The sequence below is a fragment of the Amblyomma americanum genome, chromosome 1, assembly GCF_052857255.1.
Source record: "Amblyomma americanum isolate KBUSLIRL-KWMA chromosome 1, ASM5285725v1, whole genome shotgun sequence".
Taxonomy (NCBI): domain Eukaryota; kingdom Metazoa; phylum Arthropoda; class Arachnida; order Ixodida; family Ixodidae; genus Amblyomma; species Amblyomma americanum.
This window is the reverse complement of record NC_135497.1, coordinates 210,149,914-210,169,579: the sequence shown is the minus strand read 5'-3', so window position 1 is coordinate 210,169,579 and position 19,666 is coordinate 210,149,914. Positions and strand designations below refer to the sequence as shown.

The following is a 19,666-nucleotide window of genomic DNA, read 5'->3' as shown; positions in this document are numbered from 1 at the left end:
TATAAGGCTAGCCTCTGAAATTTAAAACAAGCGCCCATCACCCGCCAGTTCTTTATGCCTCAATTGTCTCCCTAAATGCGGAAATCCTCCGCAGGGCTCTCATCCGGCCTGAAAGATGCTTCCAGTATTTTCGGTATTTTGACGGTGTTCTCAGCCCGACGGCGGCAATAGCTGCGTATTGAGGACGTTGTAAGAATTATCAGAAGAGCACAGCGTCACTCAGCTTCTAACTTGTTCAATATTTGCCGCTGCAGAGACAGTCGGGCCACCGCGACCTATATTGATAGTATCAAAGGAAAGGGCTCCGATATCGCAGCATTTTATCTACTATACTGAATTCTCAAGATGGCAATACCATAATCAGAGTTAGATGTCCAACAGTAAATAGCTCGTTACGTGCACTACATTTCAATTATTCACGGCACTGAAGCCCCCTGAGAGTTATTACAATAGATAAGATTGCTTTTTGTATGTATCTTAGACAGCGTTTACGAACAAACGGGTGCTTGCGAAGCGTACATGTAGTTAAAAAAAGTAGTCACAAAGTTTCCAAGGTTAGGTACAGAATACTAAAAACATCAGAGCAAAGACCGTTCTCACCCATCCGCGAAGATATGTATTTGAGCCACGCGAGATGGTTAGCACTCGGTCACTTGTTTCTTGAGTAAAAATGAAGAATTTGAGTTCATTGGTACGCGCAGGAACTCAATTTGATTTGATCAATACACACACTCGCCGCAACTCTCAGAGCCGGAAAGAAACAACGAGAAAGTGAAAACATTCCTAGCTCTGTTGAATGATCAGTGACCCGGACCTCGTTTTCAATAGGTTCGTGTCTGTATATATGGGAGCTCTGAACAAAAACAACGCGTGTTCTACAGAATTCCAGGCCTCAAATAAAAGATGTACCCAATGTCAAGATGCAAGATAACTGAAATTAAAGACAGCAGATAAAGCGGATGATTTGACAACGTACTACCGTGTTGCCAGGTGGCTTAGTTGTGCATAGGCGAAAGTGGCGGATCGCTAACAAGTTCGAGGAACTAAAAACGACGGTTTCTGAAGTGTCACGGCTCCCTTGTTCGCACTTAGCCCACTGTGAACAAGACAGTCGTAACGCTTGCGAAACGTCGTTTCGTGTTGCTCCACCTGGACTGCAGTCCACTTAGTCTCAATGGCAAAATAATAATAATATAATAATAATAATTGGTTTTTAGGGAAAGGAAATGGCGCAGTATCTGTCTCATATATCGTTGGACACCTGAACCAATGGCAAAACCAGCGCAACTGTTTCGCCTCCGTCAGCTTTAGCCACAATCCGAAGCGCTTGACATTTACGATTTTTGGATTGCTGCTACGCCAGTGCAGAAGCTTCGAATGATTTTGCCTTTTTTCACAAACTTTTTGTTGATGTTTTTTTTTTACTCGCAAGGACCCACGTGCACTCCTATTGGCCTCTATCGCTTTCCTCGGGCACTTCATAGAAATCTTTTGGCTCTGGCTCACTATCATTCATGAACTTTGGTTATTATGTCGCACACAGACCTCTTATCTGCACGCCGTCCTCAGTACTGATGATAACGCGCTAGCGGGAGAGAACATCAATTGGTTTCCGCTGGAAATGCATTGGACATACTGCGCATGCGTGTCAGACATGCGCTGTACCCGTACGCCCAGGAACCGTTGAACGCGACTGCGTCGAGAGCTCTTTCAGCGCCTCCTGTCGGCGCAGAGATGCACAGATCTACAGACACGCCACTGGCGAAGCGAGAGCCTCACGCAAGCGGCAGGGGTCCGTAGTTACTCGTACGCGGGCAGGAAAGCCAGCGAAATTCATCTCGAAAAGATGCGAGCAGTAGGGACGAAAAGCCGTTGCACATGCAGCAAAATACACTTGAGAAGCCAAGAGTTGCTCGTCAACTATTGGGTTCTCTATCTTATGTTTAGGGCTCCAGGAATCAGCTTTGCTTTGTTTTGGCTCTAACACCGATGTTCAATCGGAGTGCAACGGGCAGTGTTTTTTCTCTCCCAAAAAAGAAAAAGCACAGAAAGTGTCGTTCTCACTTGCATGGAATTTGTGCATTTATGAATGTTTGTCGTCGCGAATCGTTGTATGTCCCTATTAAAATTATGCCAGATAACGTAAAACATGTTTTATTAACGGCTGTAGATGTAGTGACGCGGAGTTGGGTGCATGAACGCATGCCTGTGTGTACGAAGCCTGCCAGCTACTGACAGCTGTATCTCTCATCCCCTCCTGTCTCTCCGAAAAAATAAAGAACTTCTTCAAGAATCCATGGCACACCTTTGATTTCATCACAGTTATTGGAAGCATCATCGATGTTCTCGTCATGGAGACGGGGGTAAGTCATATTCGGTCTTCAGAAGCAGTACGGGCCTACTTCATTCACGTTGTTTTTTTTTCAGCTGTACTTTCTTTTTGTGAAAATGTTCCGTTGAGAGCAAACGAAGAAAAAACCAAATCAGCTTGTATGAACTTCGTGCAACACAATTGTGCCACTTGTCATTAATGTGTTTTTTTTTTATGTCGCCGTTAATGCTCGCGCTGCGCTTTCGCGTGCACTTGGGATGTATTTTCTTGATCGTATGCGTTCAAAATGTTTAATGCTTTTGTGAGTTTTTACCCGACTCACACGTCTCTTCTTTCGTTTCAGCTGAATTTTTTCAGTGTGGGGTTCCTGAGGCTATTTCGAGCCGCCCGCCTGATTAAGCTTCTCAGGCAAGGCTATACCATACGAATTCTCCTTTGGACGTTCATTCAGTCTTTCAAAGTAAGCATCCACTCACTCCACTACATTCCTGTTATCTCAGAATTTGCACACTTAATGCGCTTTCCTAAATGCGTAGAGACAGCGAGGCGAGTTACTGGGTGTGGCCAGTTTCATTTACTTAACCACAAATCAGCCTATTGCACGTCGAGCTAAAAACCTACGACGGTAGCACTGGTGTTTCTCAGTTCTATTCGTACAGGAATACTTTTATGAGTGCTTTCAAGAAAGTACCACGCTTTTTTTTTTTTTTTGGTGGGGCAGCTTTCGTAGCGCTGCAACCAAAACCATCGCATTATTTACTTCACTGGCGAAGGCGTGTTTAGCGAAATGCGACTTAGCTTTGTTTCCGGTGCTTCGTTTGTGGCACTGGTAGCCGCTTAAAAAATAAGTGGCAGTAGATGAACTATATATGATGAACTATACCTATCTTTGAAAGCGTAAGTGAATATTTAGTTTGTTCTCTAAATCTTGTCCCTGTTTTGACAATGCTTACATTTGTGATGCGTGCCAGCTTGTGGCCGAGACGACCAGATATCACTCTACTATGAATTTAGGAATGTACATCCCACGTGGGAAGACCGTTCAGTCGGAGTCTCATTAGAACGTTTTCTGGTCTGCCGTTTAGATCGCCTAACGTGCAATATCACATGTTTTATGCTTGTTCGCGCCACTTCTGGAAACATAACTAGACTAGTCGCTTATACTCTCGGGACGCAGGGCAGCGATAAAAAGAAAATCAGTACAAGAAGTTGCATGAATAAGTATTTGCAAGAATATAACTTATGAGTACCATAAATGGTAGTGACCTGCGCCGAAGTTCTCGCGCACTGCTCATTTGAGGGCATGAAGCAAAATTCTGCACCAGAATCGACGAACGTCTACTACTGTCTTGACACAAGAATGCTGCTTCAGCCAAGAGATCGCTAAATGCAGGCCACATAGCGACCCTCTTGCTATGACGTCTGCAATGTTGCCATTGTTGCTTAAGAGTGCCAGATTTCTTTAGGTGGCCATTCCTTTGCTTATTACTTCGCTGCTCAATTTTAATGCGATTTCGGTCCTCGGAAGAAACGACCAGTCTGTCGAAGATGGCAGACGTCTTCTGCTGGAGCTGCCCCGAAAAGTGTCGAACCATTCACTGAGCCCCACAGCTTCTGTAAAGAAGGCAAACATTTCCGATTAATGCATTTTTTACCGAAAGCAAAGACAAATACGCAGTAAGGAGCAACATTCAATACGACAGTGGCGCTATCGTTGTCGCTTGCGGTAAAAATATATTCAACAGTAAACACCAGTTAGCCCAGCACAAAGTTGTTCTCAGGCATAGCCGAGCTTGTCGAGTCGAACTGTTCTGAAGAGGCATCTGACCCGTTCTTTCTGTACCTCTCTTGTAGGCTTTGCCTTACGTTTGCTTGCTCATAGCGATGCTCTTCTTCATCTACGCCATAATCGGCATGCAGGTGAGTGCGTCCTTACGTCACTTTCCTCCTTCCTCATTTGCTTTTTGTTTTCAAAGAATTGAATATTGCAGTGCATGCACAGAAGTATCAAGCTCGCAAGTGGGGTCAGTTTTATTTCACGGTGCAGTTATTACAGGCCGAATGACTTTTCGTGTCAGTGTCATAATCGGATCTGTTTGCGTTTCCTATAAAATCGAGAAAGAAAAAAAAATGTTTTCAGCCTCCGTGTACGTGTTCCGTCTACGTCGAAAGCGCTTCATTGACGACGGAACTCGCAAAGGCAAAACACCTTACACCGCCCCCACCTTTCGACGCTTTTACTCTCGCTAGTCCTCTAATCAATGATCGCTGGAGCGGCTAGCTTCACAAGTTAGTGATCTGTAGCCCTTATTTCAGGATGACAGAGTGAAAAGCAAGTATACCGAGATGATTATCTGGCTTCCATTGCATGCGAACGCTAACCCGCAAACGCTTCTGGCTCACAGTCTACTAATTTTCTTCAAAGAAACGTTAACGCTTTCTGGCGAATTAATCTTGCATGCAGATAGAATGATATATATGTATGTGAATAAAATGAGTTCTTTAATATCGCGTTGGCGCAGCAGTGAATCCTATGTATATCTGAAGCAGTCCGTATACTCCTACTAGCCTACAGGACGGAGGTACTTCCCATGACTCGTTGTCATAGCTCCAGGTGCGCAGGAACTTTCTCAAAGCCCTGCCACGCCGTCTGATGACTATTCCTGGGTCACAGGCACAGTGTCCCGTGTAACTTTTGACTGACGCGGTAACACTTCGCCACCAGTTACAGCAAAATCTGTTACACTGCGTGTGACAAGCTCAGGATCCCTGTAGCGTCCAGTAAGCGGGCCAGTGCTAAAAAAAGAGAGAAACGCGCGCGTACTTTGTGTGTATGTGTGTGTGTGCACATGATGTCGGCATTCACAAGCTGCCAAAGCAGCCGTGGCCGTTACGCGCCCATCGCCGGCCACGGCTGCCCGCGGGCTCTTTCTCATTTCTTTTTCCACCCCAAAGGCGGCGCGAGAGAATGCTGTGCCGGAGCCCCTTGTGACGGTCGTGTTTTGGTCTTGACCCGTGCCCGCAGGTTTTCGGCAATATCGGGTTTGATCCTGACACAGAGATCAATCGGCACAACAACTTTCAGTCCTTCTTTCAGTCGTTAATACTGTTGTTTCGGTGAGTGGCGTCAGTGCACCCTTAGCTAGAGCCTCGGGAGCAGCCGGAGCGGGCCGGCAGCACGGTCCGACCGCGTAGCGGCGGCGGCGGCGTAGCCTTCCCCCCTCGTACATACGCGCCATAGAGACAGAGAGCAGCACCTCTGCTGCCCGACGGCGTAGGGTTTGTGTGCGTAGAAGCCGCGGCTCTGGCCCGGGGCGGCGAGAGCGCGTAGCCTTTCACCCTGCCCACTTTGCTCTCCACCCGCTACCCACGCGGCTTCCTGCGTGATGCTGTTGTGTTTTTTGCCCAGGTCTTTGGAAATATTATGCTGGCGTCGGACAGTCAGATAACCCGGCACAATAACTTCCGAACTTTCTTTCAAGGTCTAATGCTTCTGTTCAGGCAAGTGCAATCCTAACCTAAGCACATATACCTCTATACCGGCTATTACCGAAATGGGGGCCTCCACGCCTTTGCTGCACAGCTGTTTGCGCTCACGCGTTAAGCCCTGTCTCTGTTTCTCGCCACACGTCCGGGCCTTCCTAATTTCCTTGCATTTCCGTGTTTTATTTCATTTTTTCTTTGTATGTGTGCGCCTTTTGGTCCTTGTTTCTTTTATTTACGTACACGTACATTGGCACGCGCCTTACGTTTCATTCCAATGCGCTCCGCCCAACGAACCAAGCAGGCTGCTCCGTGGTGGAAGGTTCGCATGGCACCTTCCATCCTGTACAGTTCGTGCGCCACACGTTTCGTTTTGAGCGGCTGCGCTCCACAACCATGGACAGGCGCCGGTCAAGGAACGCACATTCCGCGTGAGCACAGACGCAACGTCCGAGCTTCCACCACCATTTGCGCTACAGAAGCATCATGCCAGGTCCGTAAGCGTGAGGAACCCCATCTCCACAGGTACCGCAAGAGCAGACCAGTACTCTTCTAGTCTCAGCTTAGCATACCTACGGGTTAACTAGCAATAGTTTCTTACCTAACACTCTCCTGACATCCTTCGCCCCCCACGAAGACCGTAGTGTCAAGCGCTGTCCCGATCCCGTGGTTCCCACGCGCGAAAGGACTGGTAAACGTGCTTACTGCATAAGACCTTACATGACGTCAACAGTGGCACGCGCTTGTTTCCCGCTGGACCCGAGATCACCGTGGCACGAGTGTGTCTACAAGCAGCCCCTTTAGAAGCAACGCATCCGTGTACTAACCCGGCAAGAAACAAACTTTCAGACGTGGAGCTTTACAAGGCTAATAATACAATCCTTGTAATGACGCTAATAAAACCAACTACAGTGACGACAAAAATTAATGCTCGTTTATGTTCCATGCACAGTTGCAAGGAACAACGTCAAAAATGGTGAATTCTGGGTTCACATAACCAACCAGGATTTTTCTTTTTTTTTTTAACTGGCTGCTGAAAACCCTGCAAACTGCTATTGCTTTCAGACACCGCAGAAATGATGCAGCGTCTGCGTCTGTTCTAATTCAGCTAACGCCGTAACTACTGCGCACTCACGGCAGGTGTCATTTTCAGAGTTCAGTAACCGCGCAACAAATGCTTCATCTTAAGCACCGAATTTGGACGACGAAACTGAGCACGCGTTCGCTGGTCTGGCCGTAAACCTGGATCATAGGTTGAGTGAACGTGTGCTCAGTCTTACCGTTTTTGTTGCTATTAATTGTTCGCAACATATTATGATTAATTCCTGTTTTTTTTTCTTCGCATGCTTCAGAAATTTCAACGCGTACCAGTGCCGGCAGGACGAGTACCAGTTCAAAAACACCCTGTACTGTCGATTTAATACGCGCTAGAAAGCAGATTTTCTAGATTGTCATGAAATTTCTCTTACCAGTTAAGTCACTGCAAAGATTGTATCACTATAGACCTCACGCGAAAGGCGTCAGCGTGCGTGCTGCCTTTCACGCTACGAAACAATTCTCCCTGCTTTGTTTCAGTATACTGAGCCATCGTTTTGGAATCTATTTTCAATAGCCCCTCGTAACTGACCTCAATTAGGCTACCGCAGCGCATTATCGCTTAGAAGAAATTAACGCTCGTACTCATGTGTAACTTAATATGCTGATGCGACTTTTGAACACAAATGCCGCTGTTTTTAATGTAGCTTTTAGTGGATATAGTAGTTTATGGAGCTTTAGACTAAAGTTTCAAATAACTTGTCTTTCTGCGCGTGCATACATGACGGGGCTGGCAAGTCACACTGCCGAGGAACACGTCGACAGGAAACGAAGGAGCCGCGTGGACACGGCTGCTGTTTTCAGTTCCCGTACATCAGCGCAGCGTTGCTGAGCACACCCCCAGTTTGTGCAGGAAAGCTTATCTCCAAAGTAACCGAATAAACTGTGATGAATTTGTCGCTATCGGCGCCGGCCCCATTCGCTCGCAGTGACGCAGCCGGCGCACGACCGTGAAGCAGCTCCCATCAGCAATTGCGGCTCGTCTTTCAGTGGGTCTTTTTCCCCTCGAAAGAGGCGAGTTTTACATGCGGTTTTCATTCGAAACTGAGCCCCTTTTCTGCCGCGCGTGGGAACACGGATCGGCTCGTCGTCCACGGACCCGTTAGGCGTCCAGCGCCCTCGCTGTAGGATCCGCCTTGTCCACGCCGCCGGGTCCCAGGACATCTCAAGCCAGGCCGCCGTTGGCCCGCGGCCCGGGCTGCATGTTCCCCGGGCCTGCCCTTGAGATGTCCCTCCAGCGAGTAGGCTCACGGGGACTCCCAGAGCGAGCTGTGCGCGCGTTAGTTGCACTAGGCCCCCCGCCCCCTAGGATGGGACACGATCATGTCTGCCCCCAGCAGCTCAGGCCCTCGACACCGCTTGAGCTTTGCTGCGCATGCCTTTCTGCTTCGTGCCTGGCTCACACCTCTGGCTGTCCACTGCACCCTGCTTAGCATGAACCACGCACACGGCTTTCTGCACCCATGCACTGGCACAAACACGGGCGTGCGCTCTCGGGCAGCCTTCTCACATCCGAGCGGCTTCGAGCGAGACGCCTCGGCGGCCGACGACAATGGCCACAGAGTGAGACGGGCGCTCACTGCGGCGCTCGGGCGTGAGAGTGGCTCCGCGGACGCGCCGCCGCACTGCACATACTGGCCACATAGAATACTCGCATTTACAAAGCGCCGTGAGCAGCGCGGTGGTGTGGGACATTTTGGCGCTGTATCCCTGTGCTTCCGTACCGTAAAAGTATCTCTCATAAATGTTTCAGGCACTGTCGTGGGCGGAAGGCGCCGGATCAGATTCTTCGAGTTGTCTCTTTTTCGTTTGTGTCAGTACCTGAGACGTTCACTTGTTTCACCACACGGCATCAGTTGGTAGACGGAGATCGCCATTCACTCCGTGTGAAATTAACGACCCAGTGCCGTACATGCACTCCACATTACTGCGCTGCCACAGTGTCTGCACGAGTGAATACGCGAACTTGTGACCATGCTTACTAACCAACCCCACATTAAAAAAAAAATAAGCGCTCAAAAAGTCAGATATAGCGGAGCCCTTTCTGGCACACATTTTGACGCTCCTTTTAAATTCTTAAATTCGCCGAGTTTTTGTTTTCATTATCAAGTTGCCTGAAGAGAGAGCTATCCGTTGACCACTTGCGTGCTTTCGCATTTTCATTCTAAATGAAAGCATACAGCTCGAAGCGATAGTACGGCAGGCCGACAGTGATCGCTTGGACCGCTTTAAAGAAATGTTTTTTCTCCCTCTAGCAGATAGTTTGGTATGACACGAAAGTGGTTCAGAACAACAACAAAAAACGTTTTATTCGGCAGGCTTTGTTGCTTGCACGGCGTCCTTCTGGCAATTATACTGAAACCTCTGAATAATATAGTGTGATTACTGGAGCAGATGTGGCTTTGCTCGGTTAGTACACAGGCGTTTTCTAGTTTGCACGATCGCCGCGCACCTTCAGCTAGGTGAAACCCTCGTCAAAAGTAAACTTGCTACCCGGTTTGCCTCTGGGCTCCACCGTAGGGCCCTTACTGCTTCTCCAGCTTCCCAGATTTCTCAGGGCCGCGGTAAACACTCTTCCCAGCCGCTCCGAAGCCTATAGGAGTGCCAGCAAGCAATGCCCCAAGAGCCCCACTTCGCAGCCCAGCAGCAAACCCGGGTGACCCATTTGTTTTTGTCGAAATGCGTAAGTGTGGAACGTTAAGTAAGCGCGAAGAGCCAGTGCAATTCGAGGGAGGGGCCTCGACGTGTCAGCGTGCCGTGCGCCTCTTCGCCAGCCTAACGCTTGTCCTTACCGCGCTGCCTGTCCAGATGCGCCACTGGCGAAGCTTGGCAAGCTATCATGATGGCTTGCGTAAAGGGTCGCCCCTGCGACCCGCTTTCCAAGAAGGATAAACCCGAGTGCGGCAGCAACATGGCCTACGCCTACTTTGTCAGCTTCATCTTCTTCTGCTCTTTCTTGGTACGTCCTTCTCTTAACCTTTTTTTCGCGCCCTTCATTCTCATTCACCTATAAACTGGGGAAGTTCTGTCGAGTGTGATGCAGCTTGCAGCTTTGCAATTTATCTCGTGTCTGCTATTCGTTCGCTTTTAGTGTGCAGTAGTTTAAATGTTTCGCCGTTGAATGCCACTCCTTCCTTTCTCAAATAACGCCACTGATAAGAGAACGAAGCGAGTCAGTGATCCAGAAGTCCAGGGCACTGACTAAAAACGAGAGTATAAAATATGGCTGGCAGTTTAGCGCTGCTAAGCACGAAATATTGTGCGAAAGCACGGTGTTTTTCAGGCGGAAACCACAGCGACGTACCTCAAAGCGCGACTGAGGTGTCCACTGACCCAGTGAGCCAGTTACACTTGCTACTCAGAAGCTTCACACAGACACACACCGCTGAAACCCGGGGAGTGCGCCAAGACGTGCTTTGACACCAAGGACAATGAAGCTGTTTGAGTGCCTGAATGTGGACGTTTTTCAACGTATACACTGTATACCGGCGCTATCGTTGCGCACCACTTCACCTTCATTTTGTGACTATACCGAAGCTAGTACGCCTTCACACCTGACACCTTCGTTCGACGTGAGCCGAAAATTAACATCTTGTTCTCTCTTTTTGGCATCTGGTTATAACGGAAAGTATTTTCAATTGAGCAAAGGCTACGTTCGAATGAAATAGCAGCAAATACATTTCTGTTGTGGTGTGGTTCAACAATGAACAGCTTTAGCCATTTGCTTGCTGGCACGCTATGATCGGTACCTGAATCAAAATGATGGAAATCGACTGATGTTTGTTGGTTCAGCGAGATAACGACAAAGAGGTCGGCTATCTTTTGCAAACTTTTTACGGCTGTTTAACGTACGTACACGTTTCACAATTCCAGGAACAAATTTGGGGGACACTTAAGTTCCGCCTTTTAAGGGCATGGCGCGATAGCGTTAATGGGTCCCGTCAGCGACTCCACTTGATTCCATCAGCATATTACCCGACCACGTGCTTATTAATGCAGGTCACATGACGCACCATTGTCACGTGACACAAGCATACAGTCACTCGCACGCACTCACCCCTCACCGACATGCACTTTGATACTCGCTTAATCAGTCTCCCTTTGTTAGCGCCTTTCTAATCAGACACATACAATCGCAAGCTACGACATAGTGTGCAAGACCACCCGACATGCACGTAAAACTCCGCGCTAACCAAGCGGTCCGAATGTGCCTGCGTGGCCTATGGGACAATAAAGGGGGAAAAAGCCTGTCTGGCTTAGGGGTACCGTGTCTGGCTCACAATCCAAGGATCAGGGGCTCGGTTCCCCACTAATTGCCCCAATTTTCCTTTCAGCGCAGTTCGTTTACTTTACATATTTATATCCCGTAATGACGTTTGATTCAAGTTGCGACCAATCAGAATTTATCTAATGTTTTAATCACTTTTCAATTCCGCCGCTCCACGTGTGACGTCAAATCTTTGTGACCAATCTAGAGTTTCGCAACATAACAACGCCAGACGCCGCCGACGGGACACCGCATTTTCCGCTGCACGGGAGCCTTAAACTATCGCTTTAAAACCATGTTTCCAGGGAAGGTATACATTTCTTGGACGCGAAGCGCGTTGCTTGCGGCTAGAGTAAGCAACACGCTGCGCATAGTTCCTAGCTTAGAACTGGGAAATGCGCGAAAGGGCGCTTAGAACAACACAGACACAGAAGAAAGTGACAAACGACTGTGGACGTGCTGGACGCTTAAATTCGACCTGAAGTGATCCCTCCCCCTCACTGTCATTAGTGCCTGTGCTCACAGCGCTGTCTCCAACCTTTATTCAGACCATGAACCAACCAGCCGGATTTAGTCCTCTTTATCAGTCGCTCTGTCATTTTGTTACAACCGGATGTCACCTTTGTGTCAGTTTAGATGCAGGTGGTATATCGGGCAGAGGTGGCATATGATCAGAGCTGCACGTAATGTGCGAAGGTGACGAGAAAAGAGGTGGTGGATGTGCAGAATGTTTGGTGGCAATAATCTACTGTGCATTGCTAAATCTTTCGGCTGCACCGTGTCCATGAACACACTTAACGACGTAAGTTATCACACTTTTGCTTCTTCGAAGGCCAGTTATTGCGGACCGCTGCGTGGACTGATTTCTTCGCAGCATAGCAGTGCATCACTGCTTGTTGATCCGCACGTAGAGAAGCATCCTATGGTGCCTACGCCCGTCCCTCGCTTACACGAGGAGCGTTTAATTTCGAATTGGATTTGGATCAGATGGCAAAATCAAACTTAAATTACAAACGCCATTGCGTGTAGTCGGATGTATGCGGAAGAAAACGTGCAGTTTCTATAGACCTGAATGGCCCTTTTTAGGACTTGCTGCCAACGTCTTCAGTGCGTTACAGTGTGCTGTGTGTGCGCGGTAATGTGTGCGGGGCAAGAGACGGACACAACTCGCTTGGTTCTTCCAGATGCTCAACCTGTTTGTCGCCGTCATTATGGACAATTTCGACTACCTGACGCGTGACTCGTCCATTCTCGGGGCCCACCATTTAGACGAGTTCATACGGGTCTGGGCCGAGTATGACCCGAATGCCACGTGAGTCGCCGCTTCCGCACGCTACAGCGTCTCCGGCTTATGTGGCGTCGTGCGCTTATGACTCTTCTTCACGCAGGGGCTATATTCACTATACGGAAATGTATGACATGTTGCGCAACATGGACCCTCCCCTGGGTTTCGGGAACAAGTGCCCTTACCGACTGGCTTACAAGGTGAGCACCAGTGCACGCGTCCTGTGGCAGGCTTTCAACTTGCATGTCAGCAAAGAAACGCTCACGTAGGCCCGTGTCCTGAACCACAGCGCCACACGAGAGGAAATACATAAAAAAGAACCAACCAATAACCTGTGAATACTCGCTGTGCAAATACACCGAAAAGATGTACTTGACCCGTCCTGCAAACACTTGATTTGAGTTGGGGAAGACCAGAAAGCTGTCTGCCAGCTGTTTTAATCATGCAACGAATTCTTTCCTTGTTTTTCTTTCTCAGAAACTGATTCGTATGAACATGCCTGTGACTGAAGAAGGAAAAGTGAACTTCAGCACTACATTGTTTGCACTTATTCGAGAAAATCTGAGCATCAAAATGAGACCAGGTAAGGCAACTGTAGGAGTGGGTTAGCACCAACTCTCTCTACAGCAGCGAGGACGTCACTCTTTCTCACCGGGTTTGTTTCTTACGTATTTTCGTGAACACAGTTTACGAACTCCTCATCCAAAGCTTTCGTTTAGTTCTGCATGAGCGCTCAGGTAATCACAATAAATTGGCTGTTCTGAACAATTACTTTAAATATCAAGTGTAAGAGCCACTTTGCGTGCAAGTACTCTGTCGTTATTTCTGCATTCAAGTTAAAAATGTCTTTCTGGTGTCGTTCGACCGAAAGAAAACTATTGAGAAAGATGAAAAAAAGTGTGCTTATCACTCATAACTAATGAGTAATGAATAGTTGAATGTTCATAGCGTGCTTCCTTTAGTACTGCTGCGACCTGGACTTCCGGTTATCGGATTGCATATGCAGCGAACTGTACTGCGGGCAATTGACGTGACACCCTTTATGCGCATTGAAAACCCAGTATTTGAACCAAGGTATCTTGTTCGTGCCTCAAGTTTGCTCAGATGCAACAATTCGCATACCAGCCAGCATTCTATTTCATGATGGTACGATCGCAAAAAGAGCAAGATTTGTTTACTGCTAATCGAAACACACTATAAGTGCACATCCGAAAGGATTCCCGGGAGAGTATTGAAATGAGAGCAGTCACTACAAGTAAATGGTAAAACACACTCACTAAACAAAAAAGTACGACAATGAAAATAAACTGTAAAAAGTCGGCAGTCCCACATTAGAGAGCACGAACAAAAAAAAAGGAAAAATCAAGCTCTTTCTGCATCATGCAGGCAGAAATGTACTGTACTAGCCGAATCACGATAATCAAACTAGAAAGGAACCGAAAATTTGTTGGAATTATGCAGAACTCAAAATGACGAGAGCACTTGATGTGCACTTCAGTGCACCTGATGTTGACAGGAGCAGAGCGTCAGTTTGAATAAAACGATGGTTCGAATTAAAGGAGTTTGAATTAATAGGAGTCCACTTAGGGAAACGACATTGGCATAAGAGCTTTTAAATCACCGGTATAATGCTTAATGCCGGTCGCTATTAAATTCAAACATGCTAAAAATTCGTTGGAGGCACTTAGATATCCCTTAACTGCGGGAAGGCGAAAGCCAATTGCGACTCATTGCACTGATTTGAATTACCCAAATTATAGATCACGTGTCCTTGACCTAGGTGGCGATGTAACGGACGGACAGTCACCACGATTATGAGCCATTAAAGGCGATCGCCTTAAAACCATGTTGTAATTGGCATTTTTTTCATAACTTGTTCTTACTATCAGTAAAATTAATAAGTGACTGATAATGCGAACGCATTTTTTTTTGCTTATGCTGTAACTCTGCGCCTTGTCATATGATGATGGCGGTGCAATGTGCCTTTCAAAAACAGCGGTCACTTTTCCTGCGGGAATGGTGGGCCCACAACCACGTGTCGCCTCATTGCCCAGAACGTTGGAATATTCTTGTCACGTTTAAAGGAAGGGGAAAGCTGAGAAACAATCCTGCCATTCGCTCATTTGTCAGAAACTTCTTTTCACATTCCGCGCAACCACTGGAGGTTCTGCATGCCATGTGCCACTCTCGACTATTTCCCGTGCATGCGTTTCGCTCACGAGTGCCCCGTGCCTCTTGCAGCAGAGGAAATGGACCAGGCAGACAAGGAGCTCAAGGACACCATCCGGAAGTTGTGGCCGCTGCACGCGCGCAAAGTCACAGACAAATTCATGCCGCCTGATTCCGGTGAGTCAGTTTCCAGGAGGCACTGGTGGTCGTCGTTGCGCCCCCAGCCACTCTCTTCCTTATGCGGTGTACGATGAGCGCGCGACCGACCGCAGTACCGCATCAACTACTGGAACGCTACGGTATACAGTTATCGCGCTAATGTTACCGTCACTGTGCCAACCAACAACCAGCTGCGCATGCGCGCTAAACATATGCCACAGGCGCCCGTTGGAAGCAGCAACAGTAGAGGTTTGGTTTAACGGTTTATGGGGGGGGGGGGGGGGGGGGGGGGGGAGTGACTCAGGCTATGAGGGACGCCGTAGTGAAGGGCTCCGGATAATTTCGACCCCCTGGGGTTCTTTAACGTGCATTGAAATCGCACAGTACACGGGCCTCTAGCATTTCGCCTCCATCGAAATGCGACCGCCGCGGCAGGGACCGAGCCCGCGTTTTTCGGGTCAGCAGCCGACAGCCATAACCACTGAGCCACCGCGGCGGCACACAACAGTAGATGTGTACGCAACACTAGAGAGCTTTAACTGATTTCAGGCAGATCCTAGCTGCACACGTGCATCATGTGCATGCACACTTCCTTGGAGTCGGTGACGGCAGCACGGTGAAAGCTAAAACTTCGTTAACTGCGCATTCTTGCGATGCATGTGTGTGACTACGGCCCGATGTTAGCGGCCATGGTAGCAGTCTGCAGTAACTGTATGCCGAAACTCTCCCCTCAGCAGTATATCGGTGGTGCGGCTGTGAATCTAGCGCCCACGAGACGAAGGCGTCAGTTGCGCGGTGTCGCCGGACCTGCCGGGAGTTTGCTCAAGCTCCCAGCGACACTTCCATCCTTACTGCTTTCTGCTTCTTTCTTACCTAGCTATTTCGCTCTGCTCGCTTTCGTTTTGTTTGACTTGTCTGCGCTGTACCAAGCATTATCGCTTCTTCTGCCTGAAACCGTGGCTTGAAAAAATGTTAAATTATATGCTGTCGATTCCTGCCCGCAACATGGGTGTGCAGCTCTAACTTCGAAATCGCGCTCGGTATTTGGTCGGCGCGAGTAGGCGCGTGCATGCTGCAGCTGTCATTCAGAGTGCAAGAATTTCTCGTTGCACGGTCTTGTGAAATTCGTTTTTTTTATTGCACCCTGACATTTTGTCTCTCTCTCTCTACTTCTAGAATTGGGAGCAGGCAGGCTAACTGTCGGCAAAATCTATGGTGGTCTCCTAATTCTTGAAAACTGGAGAACCACGAGATTCGGACAAGCTCCTGGAGCAGGGAGTCTGACGGTGAGAATACCGAAGTTTCATGAATGCGGTCTTTAGCCATATAAATGCAAAAACAGTCTGTTTGTAACGCAAATAATTTTACAGCTTAAGGTCAGAGGCTGTACGTGGTCTTTCCCACACTGGTTTATTAATTATTGTGGTTGCATATAAAAAGTTAGATTATGAATGTCACATCAAATTTTCTGACAGCTTGTGCGATATGCAATATATAACCTTAGTGTTCGCACTAATCACTCGTACTCTGGGCCTTCCCAGAAAAATTTCGATGCAGAAAGTTGACTGTCGTACCCCCAGTTGTGCCTGCTGCCTCCGGTGATTTATTTTTCATGCTAGTTACCTTTTCTTTCAGTGTCGTAGATCATTCAGTGTGTATAAACCGGTAAATGACGTCGGTAATTCATTTACGTGAAAACTGCAATTTCCTCACCATGTTAGAGTAACGTTCGCCTCGACAGGCGTTTATTTTGACGCGCGCTCGTTAAACGGCATTTGCTCTTGTCTGTGTGTCGTTACGATGAAAGTGCATGAAGGAGTATCACGTTCTTGCTGTGCTGGCGCCATCTTTTTTTGTGAAACGTACAGTTACAGCCCCTACCATCGGCCAGTGAGCTGAAGCGTCAGGTGACGTAAGAACCTCGCGATTCCGTGCGCGCCTCCATGTCTCGCGCCCCCGCAACGACAAAGCCTCGGCGTCTCGCTATGAGCACAAGCACGGATCGCCGAGAACGGGGCAGTACCTAACTGCGCAAAAGAAAGAAAAGCCGTAGCACCCGGCTGCCACAGCCCTCACACCAAGGCGGCTTGCAGCTGCGCGCTCAGCCGCCGACGGCGCAGCGCGAGAGCCGGAGGAGGCGCACGTGCACGGGGCGCCCTAGCGCGCCTTGCCCGTCCGTGTGGTGTGCAGTCGTCGCTTTGTGCTTGGTTCGCTGCTCTTGTTGCCTCGTTGTGCGTCTTTGCCCGAATGCCTCTGTAGTGGATCAATGTGGGCTCTCTGTGTTTCTTGTTTGCAGGAAAAGGCGAGTCCGCCATCGCCGCCAGATTCTCCGGTAGTATAGATATTGTTGCTCTTTTCCTCGCTAAAAAACGCCCCAGTGTCTCTAGTGTGTTGTCGCGCCCCGCTGCGGCTGGGCCCCTGAGGCCTGGCCTGGCGCCGCCTCTCGTCCCAGCCGCAGCGGGGCGGAGCAGGCTGTGCCTCCATGTTGGCTGTGACGCTTGTCCAAAGTGGAGTGTCTACGTCAGAATGCAGCCGAGACTGTGTCCGGCGGCCGTGCAGCACGGCAGACTGTCCTTCCTCGTCGACGGATACGCACGGCATTGTGCCCTGCCGCACGGTCGCCGGAAGTGTGCCAGGTAGCGTCGTTAACTGTTGCCGAAACACACATCTTGCATGAATGTTAAATCCCATGCTGTTCGATGTGGTCCAATATGGCGGTGCTGGTAGGCAAAATAACACGACTAAGTGTGAAGCACATACGTTTTACTCTTTGAAGCAAGGCAGGTCCTTAACGTGACAAAGAACAAATGCACTCCCTGATTGCAAAGTTCACTGTCTAGTACTGGCGTGCTGGAGTATGCACTCACGAAGAATGCTGGGAATAGCATCCCTTAGTACACCACTATATTTGAGGGCGGTTGCGGACGTTGCTCACGCGGTATACATTCGGCACTAGGTAACAGCAAACTGAGCAAACGGCAACACGCAGTACCTAAGAGGTAGTCGTAGCTCGCTCAAGAAACGAGTTTTCATCAGCGCACTGGTAGAGAGGAAGAGAGTAAGTGACATTTTTCACTTCTCATTTGCTTTCACATAGCAAGGCAGATTAGCTAAAGCAGACTTTGCACAGTTGCGTCGTGTACAAAGGCTAAGGTTTAGTTGCAGGACTGGTTTGCCCGCATAACAGAGCATCACGCATGGATTCTAAAGTATGTCTATGGCGTCCACAGGAACCGTAACGTTAAATGTTTCACTTAAACAACGTATACGGCGTGGAACATCGTGATAGGCACTGGTCGATCAGTCATACTCTACGAATTTTAAAGCCATTGTGTTCCAGTTTGCCAGTGTGCTGTCTAGGCCTTCGGCACTGATTCAATGAGGAGCATACGTTGGCGCCTCGGGCCTGTTTGGAAATCGCACTCCAGCGCTCGAGCCAAAGCTGACTCCGTGAGTGCATTTTCGAGCACGGCATCAAGATCTGCAGTTAACGTTCGAAAGTGCACCGTCATCATTCGGTGTTGCATTTATGTTAACTGTTGTTTGGCCTGTATATGTGGGTGTGCGCTGATTGGGCCCGACAGTGTCCTGTGCTGGTGGTGAAAAGGCGTTGTGGGAAACAAAAAAGTGGCTCTAGGGGAGCGCTAAATGCCAGGTGTCCCTGTGAAAAAGAATATATGTGCATAGTAGCTACGATAAAGAGGGAACACTGCAAAAGCCCTGCTGACTATCGGCTAGAAGAGTGTAGGGACCACGCAGCAACATTGGGCGCACCTTGCCTTCGGACGACAGGTGGTGTAGATAGCGTGTCTAGATAGATAGCCTTGCCGTAGAAGCAGGCCGCGGCGGCGCGGCGGCCGGGGGTGCGGCCCCGGTCTCCGCGCCCGGCCGCGTTGCTCGGCCCGGTAGAGGGAGAGAGAGAGTAGCGCCCTCCTCCTGCCCTCCGAGGAGTGGGGCACCCGCCGTGCAGTGCACTCTGGCCACGCGGTGTGCGTAGCGGGCAGAGAAGGCCCCGCTCCCGGGCGAGCCCGTCTCGCCCCGGGGGCGTCGGCGAGCGGAAGTAAGGCATGCCCCCTTCTCCCGTAGCTCTAGCGTCTCTTCTTCTTTACCCTAGGGCTGCTCGTGCAGCGGTGCATGGCCCGTAGTCAGGCATGCCTGCATCTCCTAGTGCCTTGTCTTGGCGGACAGCCCTGCGTAGCCCTCTCCCGCGGGAGAAATCCCCCGTCTCTCTCCTTCCCGCTAGGCGGCGACTCGCGCGGCCCGGGCGCGCAGCTCGACCGAACACGCGTGCCTCTCGGCGCGCACGGCGTTTGACTTACGACCGCGCGTGCCACCAGAACCGGATCACGGCCGAGCTGCCGTTCTAAGTCAAATGCCGGCCCGAATGCGAGGGAGCGCGCGAGCATGCCTCATGTCAGAGACACCCTTCCGAAACAAGGCGGTCGTCCAACCAGGAGCATACTTTTTTACGTACGTTCTCCTTTATCAGTCGTTTATCACTCAGTACACGGTGGGGCTTTGTTTCTGTCCTTATCTTGCTTTCAACCTCACGCTCTGTTTTATATTGCCACTGAGTTGTCTTCAATACCCTGTACGAACTTTGTCTTGTGCGAGGGCTGCTTCAAACGTGGAGCAAAACCGTTCGGGAGCTTTGTCTATTACTTAAACAGGAGGCAGGGGGACTTCCCGCGCCTCGAGTAGCGACGCTGTGGAGCCTCCCTGTGTCAAATGAAAGTAATCAGAAAGAGCGGGCGCTCATTGCCCGGTACCAGCTGACCGTCGGCCTCAAATTCGTCTCGTGTGAAGCAGCCTTCATGCTCCGCTGCACGCAGTGACCAACGCAGCGCTGTGAATCCTACCGTTCCTCGCCCTAGCT

General features: G+C 49.4%; 1 protein-coding gene across 12 annotated transcripts in view; it reads left to right on the top strand.

Annotated features, from left to right (window-relative positions):
• Positions 1 to 19,666, top strand: part of cac (calcium voltage-gated channel subunit cacophony) — a 530,251-nt gene that overhangs the window by 495,467 nt on the left and 15,118 nt on the right. For 10 of the 12 annotated variants that reach the window (XM_077648396.1, XM_077648390.1, XM_077648387.1 and 7 more), the window contains 11 exons: positions 2,280 to 2,363; positions 2,676 to 2,792; positions 4,187 to 4,252; positions 5,742 to 5,833; positions 9,719 to 9,869; positions 12,362 to 12,489; positions 12,566 to 12,662; positions 12,940 to 13,045; positions 14,704 to 14,808; positions 15,967 to 16,076; positions 17,087 to 17,122. In XM_077648396.1, the coding sequence (XP_077504522.1) occupies positions 2,280 to 2,363; positions 2,676 to 2,792; positions 4,187 to 4,252; positions 5,742 to 5,833; positions 9,719 to 9,869; positions 12,362 to 12,489; positions 12,566 to 12,662; positions 12,940 to 13,045; positions 14,704 to 14,808; positions 15,967 to 16,076; positions 17,087 to 17,122 (1,092 nt within the window). The remainder of the gene's footprint in view (positions 1 to 2,279; positions 2,364 to 2,675; positions 2,793 to 4,186; positions 4,253 to 5,741; positions 5,834 to 9,718; positions 9,870 to 12,361; positions 12,490 to 12,565; positions 12,663 to 12,939; positions 13,046 to 14,703; positions 14,809 to 15,966; positions 16,077 to 17,086; positions 17,123 to 19,666) is intronic. The other 2 variants (XM_077648388.1, XM_077648392.1) reach the window with 2 other exon arrangements.